The sequence below is a fragment of the Gossypium hirsutum genome, chromosome D05 (assembly GCF_007990345.1).
Source record: "Gossypium hirsutum isolate 1008001.06 chromosome D05, Gossypium_hirsutum_v2.1, whole genome shotgun sequence".
Classification (NCBI taxonomy): Eukaryota; Viridiplantae; Streptophyta; class Magnoliopsida; order Malvales; family Malvaceae; genus Gossypium; species Gossypium hirsutum.
Window position 1 is genome coordinate 55874185 of NC_053441.1, and position 20908 is coordinate 55895092.

The window sequence follows — 20908 nt, forward strand, 5'->3', positions numbered from 1 at the left end:
GCTTAGGACCGGGTCTAGGGAAGGTTTTGGGCTGATGTAATTGGACATTTGGACTTTTAATTTCTGATTTGGTTTATTATTTTGTTTTTTTTTAAATGTATGTGGGCAGGGCAAATTTGGGTTACTACAACATGCTGAGAAAGAAAAAAAGGAATCAAAATAATGTAATTTGAATCTCTTAATTATTTAGTAAGTTTAATTCATTCCATCTTAATTGAAGCAATATGCTAATTACTGCTACAGATTTTCATTTTTAAAATTTTAATCAGTATGATATTATTAAAATAGTACCATTAAATTTGAATCTAAAAAATATATTTATATTAAATGTTGAACCAATGGAAATTCATAAAATAATTAAAAAAATTATTATATTTAAACTCTAAGGTCTTTAGCGCAAGTGTCTTGACTCTCACGATACTTCATTGAAGGCACGGATTGAGCAAATCATTAATAGTAGTAATTAATCCTCTTACTATAAGTGTTTAACGTGGAGGTAAATCATTGGTTATGAAATATACTTTATTTTTATAATTAAAAATCGAATCCCAATCACATAAATAAAATATGACATAAGCAACCATCATATCATGTCTTTTGATTATTAATTTTCACCCTTTAATTGTTGGGTGATTTTTTTTTCTGAAGGTTTCATTAAAATTAGATTTCGTAGCTTATCATCCAAGGCATGATTATTTTTTTCATAATAAAAATCTTTTGATTGAGGAAAAATATTGATTAATTAATATTGTGTTATCTATAATATAATAAATTTTTTTATTAAATTTGGTGTCACATATTTACTTGATACCAACTCGAATCACAATTAATTTATCCGGAGAAATTACTTAAAAAATTATTTTTAATAAAATAAAAAATATTATTGTAATGGTGTCTTTCTCATTTATTATTTTTGAGTTAATAGTTAGTACATTATTAATGGAAAATTTCAATTTTATAAGTAAGTTTCAAATACGGCCACGTGTTTAATTTTTTTTAAAATAATTTTTTATATTTTAAACCCTAAAATAAACATGTGTCATCTTTTAAAATCTACTTACAGAATTAAAAAAATACCTATAATGTATCAAATATTATTTTAATATGTTTACATAAAACAATTAAAAACCCCAACTTAAAAAGAAAACCCTCAAATGTCAAAGTCATATGTAGACTTGAACTAATTTTTGAATCATTACAATCTATTTGGTGATTCAATTTTTAGGGCACTTTTATTTTGGTTATTCAAAATAAAGTCTTGCAATTTTATTATTCAATTTTTAAGGTGCTTTTTTTTTAGTCATCCACTCATTAAATCTCTAATGATAGTTAACTTGTATAAGTCATACCATGTTCACACTTTCGTTTTGGTCACCCAAAAGTTGTTGGACAAAACACGTTAATGAACAAATATAAATATAAATAATTATATTAAATAAAATATCTGAACAAGTAATATAAACAGATGTTTATATTTATGCAAAAAAACACAGAATTAAATAAAACAAGTTAAATAAATATTTATATTTAAAATATCAGATACGAAAAACTAATTAAATAAACAAGATTATGAAAACCAGAAACTGAATAGAAGAATCGAGTTGTACTAAATGTTGAGGCCTGTTATTACTGTTTTCTTAAGATAGATTCGGCTGCTCCTATGGTACTTGAGGAAACGTTGGTAGGCTGTCTCTCAAGATACAACAACAAGATGATCGAAGCAACAATACCTCTGCAGTGATCAACGAACAAATCTTGCCTTCCTCTATCATGGAAACGTATAAAAATATGGAGAGAAAAGAGAAGAACTTTCGAGAGCAAAATAATTTCGTTACGGTGTGTGTAAAAATTCTTAAATTTTTTTAGGCTTTTATAGGCATTCAATATGGAGGAATTTTGAAAATTTTCCATGAATAAATATAGAAGAGCTCGAGGCCACACTATAAAATTGTGAACTTCAAGTTGAGCTTTTTGAAACGAACAATGAACATTGGAAAGAGCAACTCTAACGCTCTCAAGGTCAGATCAGGGATAGAGATCACATCATGGCCAAAGCTTTAATTCAAGTACGGAAAGTAGCCGACCATTTGCAAACCCTAGAAGTTCAGGTTGGCATGTTGAGCTTGAGATATGAGTCAGAATCAGATCGAAGCTGAGAATTAGCTTGGCTCCTTAGAAAAGTTAAGGCTTTGAGTAATAGGGCGAGGTCGTATATGTAAAATATATCCGCTTTTTGTAAAGAGATTTGTTTTCTAGTAAAGTTGTTCTATTATAATTGAATTAGAATCAATGCCTCTTTTTACATTTATTTTTCATTCAGAATTACATTTCATCATATTCATTAAATTTAATAAAAAAGACCATAATTAATCGAAATTATGACAGTTACCCTGGAAACCAACAAAAATTTTCCAACCATATCGTTACGGTACCCGCGGTAAAACCAAAGCCATGGATCAAAGGTTAGAAAGATTGGAACAAACTTAGAAAGACATGCAAGATTAGTTGTAAGCACAGTTGCAGGAACAATTACCTAAGGTACAACGAGACATGAGAGATCAAATACAAGAGTCCCAACGAAGCATGATAAGCCAGTTGACCCAGTTGCTGGTTGGAGGGATCAAAAAAGGGGAAAAGTATTGTGACTAACTTTGGGGATGATAATGAAGACCCTACATACCCCCAAGCTTTACCCCGGTGAATGTCCAAGCCCAACCAGATACATATCACGAAGGGTACTTGTTACCATAAGACAACAACAATACCAGGCCAGCACCTCAGCATCGATAAACTATCCAACGGGTTCAGATTCCAATCTCGGAGATAATCTGACCAACCCCGTCGTTCCATCTGTGGACGACATGGCATAAATGGATAGAGTAAAAGTAGAATTGCCAAAACAACTAGAAGATCGGTGCAAGTGGTTGAAGGAGAAATTCAGAGCTATAGAGAATGCTGATTACCTTTGCGGGGTTGATGCTAAGGATTTGAGCTTACTTCCAGATCTAGTACTCCCATCAAAATTTAAGACTCTAGAATTTGAAAAATACAATGGGACTAGTTGTCTTGAAGCCCATATCACAATGTTTAGTCGAAGAATGATGGAATACATTAATAACGACCAATTGTTAATCCATTGCTTCTAAGATAGTTTGATCGGGTCGACTGCCAAGTGGTACAATTAGTTAAGCCTTGCCAAAATCAACTCATGGAAAAACTTGGCACAGGCTTTCATGAAACAATACAGCCATGTGACTGACATGACACCCGATAGAATTACACTGCAAAACATGAAGAAGAAGCCAAGTGAAAGCTTTAGGCAATACGCTTAGAGATGGAGAGAGGTGGCAATGCAAGTTCAGCCACCTCTTTTGGAGAAGGAGACAACAATGTTTTTCATAAACACTCTAAAAGCCCCGTTCATTAACCACATGTTGAGAAATGCTACCAAGAGCTTCTTAGATATAGTAATGTCCAGAAAGATGATTGAAAATGTAGTAAGGAGTGAGAAAATAGACGAGGGGAAAAATGCGGGGAAAAACGCTAAAAGATCTGCCCTGAGAAAGAAAGAAAATGAAGTAAACACCGCAAGTGTGTATAATAAAAGCTATTCAAAACTGGTCACCGTAGGCCAACCAAGAATTGTGACAACTAGCCCCCAAGGCCCTTCGAGGGAAGAATCTAACTCAAGGCCAAACATGAAAAAACTCCAATTCACACCTATCTTGATGACATATAGGGAGTTATATCAGAATTTGTTCGATGTACATGTGGTATCCCCATTTTACTTAAAACCCACGTAACCTCCGTTCCTAAAATGGTATGATGCGATTGCTCAATGTGAGTACCACACAGGAATAATGAGACACTCAATTGAGAACTACACTACATTCAAAAAGTTGATTGAGAGGTTCATCAAGATGGGGATAGTAAGGTTCAATGATCCCTTGGGACCTAATGTGGCAGGAAATCCGTTACCCAGTCATTCAGACCAAGGGATAAATGTGATAATTGAGAGTAGAGGAAAGGGGACCAAAATCGATGTTGTAGAAGTAAAAGCCCCACTAAAATGGGTTTGGCAAAAGATGATAGACGTAGGATTAATCCTTCAAGATTCAGAGGAGATGCCGAAAGGTGTGAGGAGTACTGTGAGTTTCACGTTATAGAAGGTCATGAGGTCTAAAAGTGCGTTGAGTTCAGGGCTCTAGTGCAAAGTCTGATGGATAAAGAAGAAATCAATTTTTTTTAAGATGTCAATAGCTTGGAAGGAGGAGATGTTTGCGCCTTAGAGGAAGGATCAACATATAAAGTTTACAAGGTCAATCACCTAGTGGTTATTCTTTCATGACCAATAAGTATTGAGACGGAAGCACAAGTTGTATCAAGAGTCATAATTCAGAAACCCGTGGCTTTTCCCTACAAGGATAGCAAAAGGGTTCTATGGAATTATGATTGCAACGTGATGATCCCGAGAGAGGAGAACTCAATTAGCACTTCAGAAGAAGGTTAGGATATTGGTTTCTTCACGGGCAGTGGGAGGCACTATGACCCTGCAAGTGCATGAACCAAGCTTATTAAGGGAAAAACCCTGGTAGTTGAGCATATGAAAGAAAAAAGGGCTAGACGTGAATCACCTATTAATGAGCCTGTAACTGAGAATGAGGCTAAAGAATTCTTAAAGTTCTTGAAGCATAGTCACTATAGTGTTGTAGAACAACTACACAAACAACTTGCTCATATATTAGTACCAATTTTGCTCTTGAGCTCAAAGACACATCGTAGCATGTTGATAAAAGTGTTCAATGAAATTTATGTCGCTGATGATATCTCTATAAACAAGCTAGATCGTTTGGTTAACAATCTGAGTGCTGAAAATTTTATCTTTTTCAATAATGATGAAATACCTCCAAGGGGCATAGGATCCACGAAGGCCCTACATATCACTACTCACTGCAATGGATATACATTACCGGGAGTGTTAATCGAAAATGGATCCACACTGCATGTTTTGCCTCTATCCACACTGAATAGGTTGCCAGTGGATAACTCTCATATGAAGACGTGCCAAAATATAGTGAGAGCATTCGATGGTACAAAAATGAAGGTGATAGGGAGGATTAAAATACCTCTCTTAATTGGTTCGAGTACATGTGAAGTAGATTTTTTGGTAATGGATATCAAACCCTCTTATAACTGCTTGTTGGGTAGGCCTTAAATGCATTTGGCTGGGGCAGTGCCATCACCTCTGTACTAAAAATTGATGTTGATAACGGACGGTTGACTGTAACATAAAAAATGAAGAGGATATCTTTGCATCCGTAACTAGTGACGCACCATACATAGGAACGGATGAAGAGGCAATAGAATGTTCCTTTTGATCACTGAAGTTTTTTAATGAAACTTTCATTGTTGAAGCAAATAAGATCCCAGTGCCAAAAATATCCAAAACCACGAGAATGAGCCTGCAGTTGACGGTTGGGAAAGGAGCCTTACCTCGAAAAGGACTCAAAAAATACATTTAAGGAATAGTCAATGCACTAATGCTGACAGACAAACAAGATCGCTTTGGCTTAGAGTACAACCCAGATGCGAGACAAAAGAAAAAGGAGTTCGAAAAGAAGTAAGAAAGAAGAAGAGCGCGACTAATTGGGAAAGAGGTCAAGTGCAAACCCATGATCTTTCACCATATATCTAAAACGTTCGTGTCAGGATAAATCATTTATCCGTAACAAAAGATGTCAAGAAAAGAAACTATAGAAGAAATGTTGGGAAATCTGAGCATCAATGCCATATCCGAAGAAGGAATTGGGGAAGAAAACTTATCAGGCATTTGTCCTTATATCCTCGGAAGTGTTCTAAACAATTAGACTGCGGAAGAGATCTCTGTAAATTTTAGAATGAATCCAGAGTAATGTTTAAAACACACTAATTACTCTAAGCCTGGGAGCAATAAGAATCCTTTTGTGAAAAAGGCATATGTCCAATATCTTTATTTCAATAAAATGCATCTTTGTGTCTTATTTTGGAAAATATTGTCTTATTTTTTTTCCATTTCATTCATACTCATACCACACAAATAATTATTCTTAGATTCATTTGTTACTTAGGTCCTCCTTTATTCCTATAACAGGCATCTAGATATTAATGATATGAGCAACGCTGCTACTAACTCAGAGTCTCCTTTTAAGCAGGATATTTGTCCAAAGGAACTTCGGGACTTTGAAGATGATTAAAATTGTAACCTATCTCCTAATTTATTAAGGATGATAGAACAAGATGAGAAATAAATCCTACTTTACAAAGAATCAGTAGAAATTGTGAGTTTGGGAGACAAACAAGAAAAGAAAAAGGTAAAGATCAGAGTTTGCATCACTGCAGAGACGAAACGAGACCTCATTGAGTTACTCCAATAATTTAAAGATGTCTTCGTATGGTCGTATCAAGACATCTAAGTATTGATATCGTGGTACATCAGCTTTTCATAAGGGAAGACTGCAAGTCGGTTCAACAGAAACTCCGAAGGATGAGGCCCTATGTCCTGTTGAAAATAAAAGAAGAGGTTAGGAAACAATTTGACTTTGGTTTCTTACAAGTGGTGAAATACTCGGAGTGGGTAGCCAATATAGTCCCCGTCCCTAAGAAAGATGGGAAAGTATAAATATGTGTAGACTACATGGATTTAAACAAAGCTAGCCCGAAGGACAATTTCCCGTTGCCTCACATTAACAAATTTGCAGACAGTAGGTTATTCACTGTTCTCCTTCATGGATGGCTTCTCCAGATACAGCTAGATAAAGATTCATCCTGAAGACATGAAAAATACCACATTCGTAACCATGTGGGGAACATTTTGCTACAAAGTAATGCCATTCGGATTGAAAAATGCAGGAGCGACATATCAAAGAGCCATGATAACTTTTTTTATGATATGATGCACAAAGAAATCGAGGTTTATATCGATGATATGATTGCAAAATCCCTAATAAAAAAAGAGCATGTACAAGTCTTGAGGAAATTATTTTTGAGGTTGAAAAAATTCCAGCTATAGCTCAATCCAGCAAAATGTACCTACAGGGCTAGGTTGGGAAAATTAGTGAAGAGGGGATCGAGATCGGCCCGGATAAAGTCAGGGCTATACAGGAGCTGCCTCTATTGCGCACTTAAAAAGAGGTTCGAGGTTTCTTAGGAAGATTAAATTATATCACCCAGTTCATTTCACAACTGACCGAGAAATGCGACCCCATATTCCATCACCTTAAGAAACATAATTCAGGTGTATAGGATGAAGAATGCCAAAAGAATGCCAGAAGACTTTAGACAATGTCAAACATTACTTGTCCAATGCCCCAGTGCTAATGCCACCTAGTCCAGATAAGCCACTGATACTATACTTGGCACTATTTGGGAATTCTATGGGATGCGTGCTTGACCAACACGATTAGTCAAGAAGGAAAGAAAGAGCGATATACTACCTCAGTAAGAAATTCACTGAATGTGAGACAAGATATTTGTCAATTGAGAAGTTTTGTTGTGCCTTAATCTAGACAACCCAGAGACTATGACAATAAATGTTGTACTATACAAATTGGCTAATCTCAAAAATAGACCCCTTAAAGTACATGATAGAGTCCACTGCTTTGAATGGAAGAATGGACCAATGACAGATTCTACTTTTTGAATTTTATATAATCTATGTGAACCAGAAGGTAATAAAAGGGAGTGCAATAGAAGATTCTCTAGCCAATAGAGCTTTAGAAGATTACAAGCCTTTGAATTTTAATTTCCCAAACGAGGATCTGATATATGCTGCAACCATTAAAGAAGATGATCAAGAAAGACATCTTTGAAAAATAAATTTTGACTAAGCCTCGAACATTATGGGTAACAAAATCGGGGTTGTCCTAGTATCCCCAAATGGAGATCAATATCCTTTTACTAGTAAATTGGATTTTGTTTGTACGAATAATATGACAGAATACGAAACATACATTATGTGTATCCGTGCAGCCATAAAACGCAAGATCAATGTACTGGAGGTATATGGGGATTCTACACTAGTGATCTATCAACTCAAAAGAGAATGGGAGACGAGAGACCCCAAGTTGACCAACTATCGAAGGCTGGTTCTTGAATTAATTAAGGAGTTTGATGAAATCACCTTCTGCTACCTCCCGCGAGATGAAAATTAAATGACTGATGCCCTAACTACTTTAGCTTCCATAGTCAAAGTGAACAGACAAGAGGATGTAAAACCTATCTAGATGAGTATTTATGAGGCTTCGACCCATTGTTACAACATCGAGAAAGAAGAAAAGGATGATCACCCTTGGTGCCACAATATACTGCGATATGTAAAGAATCATGAATACCCTGATTAGGCAATCAAGAATGATAAAAGGATGCTAAGGAGACTGGCCAATGACTATTTCTTAGATGGGGATATCCTATATAAAAGAAGAAAAGATCAGGTGCTACTGAAATGTGTGGATGCCATTGAGGCCAATAAAATGTTGGAAGAAGTCCATGAGGGCGTTTGCAGAACACATGCTAATGGTTTCACAATGGCCAAGCAAATCATGAGATTCGGATATTATTGGTCCACCATGGAAGGGGATTACATTAGTTATGCCAAGAGATGCCATAAGTGCTAAATTTATGGAGGCAAAATTCATGTGCCTTCCTCACCTCTTCATATTATGACTTCTCCATGGTCTTTCTCTATGTGGGACATGGATGTCATTGGGCTGATCTTGCCAAAAGCTTCCAATGGGTATCGATTTATCTTTGTGGTCATCGATTACTTCACAAAGTGGGTAGAAGCCACTTCTTACGCTAATGTCATGAAGTTAGCAGTCAGTAATTTCTTAAAGAAAGAGATCATATGTCGATATGGAATGCCAAAAAGGATCATATCTAATAATTCATTAAATTTGAACAACAGTATGATATCAGAAGTCTACAGTCAATTCAAAATCAAACACCACAAGTCGTCACCATATCACCCAAAAATGAATAGTGCAGTTGAGGCAGCTAATAAAAACATTAAGAAGATCGTGGGGAAAATGATAGAGACTTATAAAGACTGGCATAAGAAGTTACCATTTTCCTTTTATACTTATCGAACGTCTGTCAGAACCTTCACCAGGGCAATACATTTCTCATTAGTTTATGGAATAGAGGCATTTTTGCCTATTGAAGTCGAGATTCCTTCTCTCCAAGTTTTATCAGAGTTGAAGTTAGATGAAGTAGAATAGACCCAATCTCAATATGATCTGTTGAACTTGATTGAAGAGAAGAGGTTGAAAGCTATCCGTCATGGTCAGATGTACCAAAAATGAATAATGTGAGCTTATGACAAAAAGGTTCACCTTAGAGAATTCCATGAGGGTGACCTGGTATTGAAAAGGATCCTGCTAATACAAAAAGGCTTCAGAGGAAAATGGATGTCGAATTGGGAAGAACCTTATATGGTAAAGAAAACCTTTTCTAGAGGAGAGTTGATTTTGACCGAGATGGATGGCAAAAACTTCCTAAACCTGTAAATTTGGATTCAGTCAAGAAATAATTCACCTAAAAAAAAAGGGAGAGGCCAAAGCAAAAACTCATAAAAGGGCGGCTCAAATTTAGATCGAAGATTGAACATGTAGTAGTCGTGTCTACTCAAAAGGAGAAACATTACATCTTGGGGCATCAATAAAGTACTCTAGATCTCCTGAACACATATCAAGCTCAAAATGGTCCTCAAGAAGTTTGTGTAGAGAAGCTCATGCTGCGATATTTGGGGCACCTAATTTCATCTTACTCACTCTGTATTTTACCAATGTTTGCTATTTTGATTAATCTATTCATTTTGAGCTTTGATCCCAATAAATTTCAATCTTGTCAATTGCTACAAGCTTTTTCGAGTATTTTTACATAGAAATAACGATTAATGGACTAACAATATTCAAGTAAAAGGATTTTTGCATATTACTTTGAAAGGTTTCTAAATAGTATAAGAACCTGAAACAGGACCACTAGTTAGAACTAACCAAATCTAAGGGCTGGAAATATTTGGGAACGAATAGTTTAAATTGTGATTATTTCTTCAGGTTTCCTATCAAAGATACCAGATTTGAACAAGAAGGCATGGCAATACATCAGTGATGGAACCTTGACGAACAATGAGTAATGTCAACCTAAGCATTAAAAAGTGAATCATTCTCAAAAAATGACATTCTGCATGCACGTAAATATCATTCATATACATCTAGTTAGGATAATTTGATTCATTATGATCATAACATCTTAATAGCTTCGCATAAATATAGGACTATGAAATGGATTCTACAAGTCATGTTCCCCAGAGAACGGTATAACAGATCAGTGAAACCACAAATCCTACAGTCTTGAAGTTACAGTGGAGTAGATTGAAGCTACAAATCTTATCTTCCTAAAGTTACAGTGGAGTAGATTAAAGCTGCAAATTTTATCTCCCTGAAGTTGTAGTGGAGTAGACTGAAGCACCAATCTTATTAACCTGAAATTGCAGTGGAGCATATTAAAACCACAAATCTTATCTCCCTAAATTGCAGCGGAGCAGATTAAAGCTACAAATCTTATCTCCCTGGAGTTATAGTGGAGCAGATTGAAGATAACGAATCTTATCTCCCTGGAGTTGCAGTGGAACGGATTGAAGCTACAAATCTTATCTTCTTAAAGTTGCAGTGGATCAGATTGAAGAGACAAATCGTATACCTATGAAGTTGCAGTGGAGCAGATTGAAGCGACAAATCATATACCTCTAAAGTTGCAGTGGGTCAGACTAAATCTACCATAGTGAGTCTCATCTCCCTAAAGTTACAATGCAGCAGATTGAAGGTATGAATCTCATCTTCCTGAAGTTTCGGTAGGTTAGAATGAGGCTACTTGAAAAAGAGAAGCACCAAAGAAGTCAAAATTCGACAGCACTAGACAAAATGGTCCCTTCTTAAAGTCTTTGTTCCATTCTCGTTACACGACAATGAGTAAAGAGGGGCAGCTGTAAAGGCCCAATCTCTTCTAGTCTGAAACCGAAAATAAATAAACAAAATATAAAAACCAAAAAAGAAAAAATTCCATTTACAAAATAATGGCCCAAATACAAAACCCTAACCCAAACCCAATGTTACACAAGCCTAAGCCCAACTAACAGAAAGTTTTTCAAAAACCCTAAAACCCTAGGTCCCCCTCTCACGCCGCTCCTTGCCATGTCAGTAGGTGCCCCTCCCAAAGACACCCACGCCCTGAGGTCTGCTCCTCTGCCACCCTTGGACCAAAATGGTAAAGGCATAGATCTCTCTCCGCCGTTGACCGCGCACTGCAGCCTGCAATGAGAAAGAAATAAGGATAGAAACATGAAGCAAAATTAGTAAAAAAGACAGAAGCAAAAAAAAACACAAAAACAAACACAAAAATTTGTAATCACTCGGCTATAAAAAGCTGAATAAACAGATTGTAAAATAGATAGAAAATACGAAGAACAAAAAAAATATTTAAAACAAAGGTGATCTTCTTGTTTTATTATTTTATATTTTGAAAAAGCATAATAAATAAAAAATAAAACCTGTTTACCTGAGTCGCTTTACATTCCTCTGTCGTCAGGGGTCTTCTCCGAGGTGGAAAGCTCTAGAACCCTTTAAGGTTTGGCTTGGGCTTCGACAGAATGGAGTGCGAAAGGTGTGTCGGCTAGGTGAAAGGGCTGGATTTTTTTTTTTTTTGCTTTTTCTTTGTTAATGGTAGGCTTTGCCTTCAGATCTGGCTGAAAAGGCGCTGAAAAGGCCCGTTTTTGTGTAATCTGGTGGCCATGGAGGGCTTTCGATGACCCTATGGCCATATCCTAAGCCGTGATTTCAAAGAAAAAAGGGAGAAAGGAGAGGATTTTTTTAAAACACGGAGGAAGTGATTTTTTTCTGAAATTTTTGGCTTTTATAGGCCTCCAAAATGGTGCCGTTTTGGGATTGGCCTCAGACATCCAAAACGGTGTTGTTTTGGAGCGACCCGAATCACTCCCTAGGATCCGCGTGTTTTTAGAAATGGGATATTTTTAGTTTTAGTCCTGCTTTTTAAATGCTTTTCAATTTTGTTCTACTATTTATTATTATTTTTATTCTTGCCCTTTTGTTTTGTTTTTTGTGCAATTTAGTCCCTCGACCACTGTGGACCCATTTAGGGAATGACACGTGTCCCAGGGCTTGGAACAATTACCCATTTGGACCTTGCTACTTTTCGCGCTTACATTTTGGTCCTTTATTCATTTATTTTATTACAATTTAGTCTTTTAATTTCATTTTAATTCTAATTCAGTCCTTGGTTTATTTAATTTCAACCTTTTATGAATTATTTTATTTATTTATTTATTACTTCTTTACCTTTCTTTAATACTCAAAATTCGTGTTATTTATATTTCCATTTTATTGTGCATTATTCGTCTTTATTATTATTATTTTATTATTCATGTTAATATTATGATAGTAACTATAATATAAGTATCACTATTATTGCTATAAATTGTTGTTTTTTTACTATCATTATAGTTGTATTATCATCACTCACTAGTATAGCATTTTTATTTTTATTTTATTGATTTATCTATTTGTTCATTGATTTACTTGCTTATCATTTTAATATCATCTTTACCTTTTTTACTCGTTACTATATTACTTTATTTTGCTAACATTCGTGCCGAGTATCGCTTTAAAATATATTCGTTCATTTTATTACTAGGACTAGATAAATAAAAAAGCATATCGTTAAAAGGTTGCACTCATTTTACCATATGAATGGAAATATTTTAAGAAAAACAAGGCAAGGTTCATTTTTTTGGAATTAAAGGAGTCGTGCTCCTAACTTACGGAGTATGACCTCTTTCTAAAACCGAAATAGTTGAATATATATTTTAAAAATATAAAAAATGAGATTTAAGTAATATCTAAATGGCGATTATTCTCATTTTCGAGGGTTTAAGGCATCGTGTCCTAACTTACGGGCACGATCTGTTCTTCTCGATTAACTTGAAATAAGCCCTTTTCGTGAAAACCAATTTAGTTAAGCGATATTTTAATATCATGCAAAGAGGGATCATATTGTAAGTTTGCTTCAAATTTTCAGTTTTCGACATCAAAACATTAAGTAACCGGCTAGGTACCAAATTTGGGTGTTATGAGAGTGCTAATCCTTTCTCATACGTAACCGACTCCCGAACCCACATTCTTGGATTTCGTAGGCTAAAAATTATCGTTTTAGAAAAATCTAATCTTTTACCAAGATGGTTAGAATTTGAGGTGACTCAATTACACCTAATAAAAAGGATCGGTGGCGACCCCATTTTCATTTTAAAATAAAAAGTCGATTAAAAAAAAAGTTTTGACAACGATAATCTATTTAAGCAAATATAATAAATATTACTATATTAGATATTAAGTTCGAGATTCCATTTAAGGTATTAATAATGAGTAAATTATAAAAATAGTCATTTTTATTTATCTCAGATTACATTTTAGTCACTTACGTCAATAAAATTTTTTTGTCATGATTTTAACTGCTTTTCAACACTTAATTAAAAACTTGAACAATGTAATTGCTTCTCTGAAACTTTTTGTGCACACTTTTCGTGACGGTTCGCAAGTTTTTGCGATGCGTTGGAAAACCTCACAAAAATTTGTTTATTGAAATCAATATTAAATTATATTTTCCTACTTAATTCTTAAAATATATGTTTAAAATTATGAACCCATGAAGTTAGAAATCTCAAATTGGTATCCTAAGCAACCCAAGTCCTAAATTATGAACCTTATAATAAACGCTCTAAAATTATACTATGGTTTATATTTTGTATGGTATGAAATTAAATGATCATATATTTTCATATGATCAAATGAAAATAATGCATTGGTTTATTAATTAAACTATTGAATTCAAACAATTAATTGTTTGTTACTAATTAAAATGAATTTTTTTTTATAATAAACACTAGAATTTTATTTGACTAAAGTTACTTTCCACTTACACGGGCAATCTAGATTTCAGCATAATTTTGGATAAAAAAGTCAGCCCTAATTCTTTGTTCCAGCAACTTTTTGGGAAGTAATTGTGTTTTACTATGAGATAAACAATATGTAAGAAATTATAATACCGTATGTAGTGTTAATATATTAGTAACAATAATGATGTAATACAATGTAATAGTAGTAACATAACAGAATACCTGTAATTAGAAAGAGCCAAACATTAGAAGGAGAATTTTGTTGAGGCCTGTATGAACAGTTTCCTTAAGACAGATTTGACCTCTTTTCAGTGCTTTGAGTAACGTTGGATGTTTGTCTTTCAGGATACAACAACAAATGATCACAGTAGTAGCACAATAACAGTGATCAATCAACACAATCTTGTCTTTCTCTATGACCGGGAGGAATGAATTTAGAAGGAATTTTTTATATTGATGGTTTTTGATGATGTGTTTTGGAAGTCTCCTAACTTGGTTTTATATATAGGAGAGGAAATGAATGAAGATATTTAGACTGATTTATGAAGAGTTTTGTTAAAATGTTAATAGATATAAGTGAATAGACACAATGAATGAAAAGATGCAATATTAAACCAAAAGCAATGAATCTGTTCACCAAGAGATATAATTGTTCAAAAGATACAACTGTTCATCAAGAGTCAGAACTATTGTTTAATTTGAGCATCAATTTATCATTCTATCACTCAACAATTTTGAACACGTTATATAAAATATAAATCCATAATTTATTATTCAAACCTTCAATTTTATCAATAATATAGCATACCTCAAAGTTCCAAAATATCAATTATTTTTCAACACAATCTTATCGTTTGGATTTTTGTAAATTATACTTAAGTTCTTTCAAAAATTTATGATTCATCTTTTACTCTCTCAAAATTATTTTCTTATAGGAAAATAAGAGAGCTATCTTTTTAATAAATTTATACTCCACCCTCTTAAATTAATAATGGTGATCACCTACATGTTATGAGCACACTGTTAGCCCAAAACATTTCGATGTTAGGGTATCTATTTAGTTTATTTAGTTTAATGAGCTTTCTAATCGCTTTTGGGTTTTCGGTCTTTTGACTTTGGAAGATTCATGTTCATGCAACTAAGGAATTCCTCAAGTCTGTTGAGACGAATGTGAGTTGTCACCGGCTTGCTTAGCAAGTTGACTCATCCTAGGTTGATGTAAATCGTGATTCTGTGATAACTTTATCGGATCATTCGATCTTTCCCCGATGGTAAACTGAACTTGCTGATCTCATGTTGTACTTATCAATGTGAAAGGATGACTCTTATAGACTAAGGAAGGCATGATTATGTAATCCTATTCAACTGAGCTTAATTGAATAGTTTTATAGCTTCCTTCCATCTTATCATTGTGAGAACAAAGTACTACTAGAGGACTTTTACTAGAATGCAGATGAAGTAAGGAAAGGATTAGTGAAGTGGCTGTCAATGTGTAATCTGTTTGGAAATTAGTATATCTTATATTACTGTGTGTAGGCTAGAAGTAGATAAAGGACTAAGAAGTAGCTCTCATTGATTTATTGGTGTGGGAAATTTTTTATTAGATACGTGGTACTATTTCAATGACAAAACCATGAAATTGATAAAGAATTTATTATGGAAATAAAGTTATGTAAAACGTGGAAAAAAGATTATATTACAAGTTTTGAAAAGTTTAGGGATTAAAATGAAAATATGACCAAAATGAAAAAAGTAAGTTATTGGTGATGAATTGACATATATAAGAATAGGTGGGGATATGTATTGGTAAGATGAAATTTTTTTAAGACTAAATTGAAAAGATGGGAAAATATAAAGACTAAATTATAAATTTCCAATTTTACTGAAAAAAGGTGAAATATTTAATTTTGTGTTGGTGTGTGTTTTGTAGGTGATTGTATTGTTGTTGTGTTTAGGAGGGATGTTCAACGGTTAACCTAACCGAACTAGTATTAATTTAATTAACCAAATTTTTTACCTTTAACTGTTAACTGAATCGAAAATTTTTCAAAAATATTAACCGAACCAAAATTTATATGTTTATTTATTTTTGTTAAAAAATATAAAAAATAAATAAATAGATAACGTTCATTGACCGAATTAAAACTACATATAATTTGTATTATTGATTATTAATTAAGTTAATTACCCAATTTCGAACCGAATTAACTGATAACCGAACTTCCAAAAAATTATTAGCCAACCTCCAACCGAATTAAATCGATTAATCAACTAATTAATCGAATTAGATCGATTCGATTGGTTAAGTCGATTGTAACTGAAATTTGAATACCCTAATATTTAGGCATGATGTATTGTTTTTTTTTTCTCTAATTTGGTTTGTCATCCTTTATGAGATTTAATAAAATCTAATATATATTAATCTTTGTAAACTTCGTCCTCCCGAAGTAATGAAATGGCATTTTAGTAAAAAGAAATTCCAAGTAGTTATTACTATATACATTACTATCAAACTTTTGCTACATTGCCACTTTAATTTTTTTTTTTTGTTTTAATCATCAATTATTCATTATAATGGCTAGAAGAACACCAAGAGTACAGGAGTGATAGTTCCAAACAGACCACAGACATCAACACCAAACGAAAGGGAAAAAAGAACAAATACAACACATATCTTAGACCATTTAACACTGCTAATTAATTATCGTAACTTACCTATCAGTATGCTCGAAAATTAGTCAAGCAGTACAACCACATATATATATAGGTAGAGAAATGTCCATTATATGAACTTACATAACGGGATACGAAGCTTTCATGGCGATACCACATAAGCCACCTGGTGTATTCGCGTCCCTTTGAATCCTAATATATCCATTTTCACCCCAAGTTTCTCCCCATGAATTCTTAACCAGCCAGTAGTTTAAACCTTCTTCACTTGTTCCGTATCCGACAACGGTGACTGCATGGGAGAGAGCATTGCCACAATCTCCGGTAAACACTCCCCCGCTGTAAAACCGAAAGTCTTGTCCATGGCCTTCGATTGCAACTGAGACAGGTTGACTTGCGACGACCTTAAGCAACGCTTCTTCGTCGTTTTCAGGCACCATTTGATATTCATTGATGGTGGCAACTTTGTTTATCTGTTTCTCAGTGTCGCAAGTTTCTTGCGTTTCTTGATATGGGTAGCTTTCTTCAGTAGTTATTCCTTGGTTTCGGATAACGTATTCGAAAGCATTTACCATTTGTCCACCATCGCAACCTCTGTTTCCTCCATCTGTGCTGCAATCCAACAATTGTTGTTCAGATAATGACATTAAACTACCAGTTTTGATTTGGACTATCCCTTCAATGGCTGCCACTGCTGAAAATGCCCAACAACATCCTGCAAAGTAAACCAACAATAACCCTTTGTTAAGTATAAAACAATTACTGAAAAAAATAAATGAATGCTTCTTGGCTGAGCAATATTTATAAAATATTTTATAGGAGTTGGGTTAGCATACTAACATATTGTAGGGAAAAATCAAATATTGACACGTGGTTGTTAAAAAGTAAATAAGTCTTATTGAGCAAAATTAATTTTTATATATTGAATTAAAAATTAAATAAGTCTTTTCTGTTAAAAATTTAATTCATTTGTACTATTAAAAACTGTCGTGACTGACAAAATAACTAAATAATGACACACGGCTTGTCATGTGTGTTGATATATAAAGACCAATTTTTCATAATAAAAATGAATGAAATTTTTAAGAGAATGACGAGTTTGCTATTTGATTAACGTGCGAGGATTCATTTGCCCATATTTTGAGTAAAGAGGACAAAATGCAATTCAACTTAGTATAAGAGTCTCCATAAACTTTTACCTCTTTTATTAAAATACTTTTTTAAATATTATAATTATAAATTTATTGAATTTTTTTATTTTATTCGTCATTAAGCATACATCAATGTTAAAGTAAGTTTGCATTTTCTTACCACTTTATATGATATATGTTTTAATTTGGAATCGATCTAATATTTCTATCATATCATTTAAAAAGTTATTTTTTTTCAAAATATATAGAAGGATTGAAAGATTTGTATATTAATTAAATAATTTGACATTTTTAATTTACTTAAACCTTGACTAATATTATTTATGTTAATACAACATCACATATGATGGTTGAATTAAGCAAATATATTGCAGATAATTATTCTTTTCTACAATGATGTAAAATTAACTTAGGGTGGGTTTGGATGGATGATTGGGTGCTGTGTGTTTAACTTACTTTTTGTCTCATACTACAGTATCGCTACAGTATCTAATCTCACCGTCACTGTTATTTTTATAGTAATGGCAAGTAAATGCACCACCCATTCAAATTCACTCTTAGTTTTATAGTAATATAAGTGAATTCCCTACATATATATACACTAGATTATGAGATATCTACGATGTTGATGAAAAATATTTATGTAAAAAATATATTAACTAAAATTTTATATAAAAATTAAATAAAATTTTAATTGAAATGATAAAATTAAAGGTTTAAAAACTAATGCTTTAAGCTTAAATCCCATCATGTGTATTTTTAATGATTTTATATATAAAAAAACTCTCATAATAATACAAGTTAGATTGTAAAAAGATGACTTTTTAATTAGTTTCGACTGCATTTGTGTACGATTGATTTGTAACATTAACTTAATCAATGGTTGTATGTAAATTGAGACTTACCACATTGACCTTGAAACTTAACAGGAGTGACAACACCTTGGGCCCTCCAATCCAAGTTTGTCGGAACATCTGAGACGTTTTCATACATAAAAGATGTTGATTCGGACAGTGTGGGATTGCCTTGCATCTTGTATCCAGTATGAGCTGCAATGGATTCATCTTGTGTCATGTCTGCAAATTCATTGAGACTTAACTTAAAACTCCTATTTCCGCCATTGTTGAAGCTCTCAATATATTCCAAGTTTTCCTTGAATATATTAAGACGCTTCTCCTTCTCTAATTTGCTCTCATATTTTCGATTATAATCAACCATCCATTGCTCATGTTTGTCAACAATGAAGGTTTCATGGATTGTTCGGGACATGGCAAGAGATGCCAATGTCCCAAAAATTAAAAACAAAAAGACGTGGATTAAACTCATCATTGTTTAAGGACTCGCCATTTTTTTTATTAATTTATTTTGAATATTTTGATTAAAATAATGCGTGAACGGACAAAACAAAATTTTATTGTGGATTCAGTTATTATAGTATTTTGAGTTTAAGGTTAATTAAGATACGACCAATTTCCTCTGGTTTGCAAAAGTTATTTCATCAATGGTAGTGGGACATTTAGACTCCACCATCATGAGTCGTAGAATAATACATATTCGTCTATTAAGAATGAGGAATTAATAAAAACAGAAGCAAACCGAGTGATTGTTTCCTCTATAGGGAGGACAAGCAATCTAAGGATAAGAAAATGCTTAAAACTTCAAGTTATCCCAAAGCGAACAAAAAGAAGTATAAAAACTTATTAAAATCTAAGTATTTTTATCAACAAGTGTTGGTTACAATGGTAAGGTATATTGCATTGTAGAGGACATTGTTGGAAGGGACAGTCATTAACCTAGAACATAGACCGTAAAACAGACATGAATAATACCCCAAAAAAGTCCAAGTGTTTCTTTTGTAATAACAAAAAGAGCACTGCAAGGAAAAATGCAAAGAGTGTAAGGATTACCTAGTCTCTAAGGGTAAAGGTATGAAACTCTTGATTATTGAAACTTGTTTAGCGGAAGACTTAATAGACCATTAAGTCATTGATTATAGAGCCACTAGTCATGTTTGTATTTCTTTGTAGGGGTTTAAGGAAATGAAAGATCTTCAGGATAAGAATCTACCATTGCGAACCGGAGATGGGAGCTATGTGGCTACAAAAACAATTCGAGAAGTACATCTTTATTTTGATAGTTTTAGGAAGATTGCTTTGGGAGATGTTTTCTATGTACCAAACTTTAGAAGAAATGTAATTTATATTGCATGTTTATTTAAAGACGATTATACTGTGACTTTCTGTAATGGTATTGCAATTCATAGAAATCAATCTCTTATCTCTAATGGAGGGATGCAAAATAATATTTATTTTATCAAATCAAATATGCACTTACAGCTAGAAATTGAACTCGTAAATGAGAAACTTGAAACTTCTCTCTAATGAGGCATACTCATTTCTAATTTCAACGAGCTACCAGAGGGACTGATTGGATATATTTAATTAGGGCTTAAATGATTTGTAATTAAGTTTTCGCTTACCGCCTGTTAATTATAAACTCATTTCATCACAAATTCATTCGACTATAGTATCGTTACTGAGCTCTACCTAGAGGCATACCATTACAAAAGCAACTACTTCAGTGCTCGTCCAATGACATTTTCATAAGTGTGTCACCCTCATATGATATCCTTGATCTCTTTGGAATAATATCCGCTCTCCCAATATGATCCTTTTTTTCTCTTGGTAACCATTACATCTTCCTTCATGAAAAATCTATCACTATCAAATAATGATCAAGTCATCCATCATAAAGAGGAACGACCTGCTGCCACATTTACTTTTCATCAACCATGTAATGCATATTGAGGATATCATTTACCCATGTCTCGACCTATGAATTTCACTATTGTGAATGATGCGATATACTGAACAAGTCTTACACCCAATGAACCAGCTTTCAGTTCTGTATCTATTTGAACTCAAGCTTTTACTTACATCAAAGTGTACATAATAATTGTAACCTTCTCTTGCACTAATACTCATGGGGCCACATAAGTTAGTTTGAACAAGTTATAGGGGTTTTCTATCCCTTGTTCCTTTTGCATTAAAAGATCGCTTAGTGATCTTACCTTCAAAGTAAGATT

The 20908-nt window shown here is 33.5% G+C and overlaps 1 protein-coding gene across 1 annotated transcript; it reads right to left on the reverse strand.

The window, feature by feature from the left end:
- Positions 1–16609: 16609 nt before the first annotated feature.
- Positions 16610–19092, reverse strand: LOC107902987 (ervatamin-B). Its single transcript, XM_016829069.2, has 2 exons — positions 18729–19092; positions 16610–17462 (listed from the first exon to the last, which is right to left on the reverse strand). The coding sequence occupies exons 1-2, from the start codon at positions 19090–19092 to the stop codon at positions 16795–16797; spliced, it is 1032 nt and encodes a 343-aa protein (XP_016684558.2). The 3' UTR covers positions 16610–16794.
- Between the last annotated feature and the right edge of the window lie 1816 nt (positions 19093–20908).

Coding starts and splice junctions, on each gene's coding strand:
- LOC107902987 (XM_016829069.2), bottom strand. CDS start 19,092: ATGTCCCGAACAATCCATGAAACCTTCATTGTTGACAAACATGAGCAA. Junction 17,463..18,728: donor TAAGTTTCAAGGTCAATGTG/GTAAGTCTCAAT, acceptor AATATTGCTCAG/CCAAGAAGCATTCATTTATT.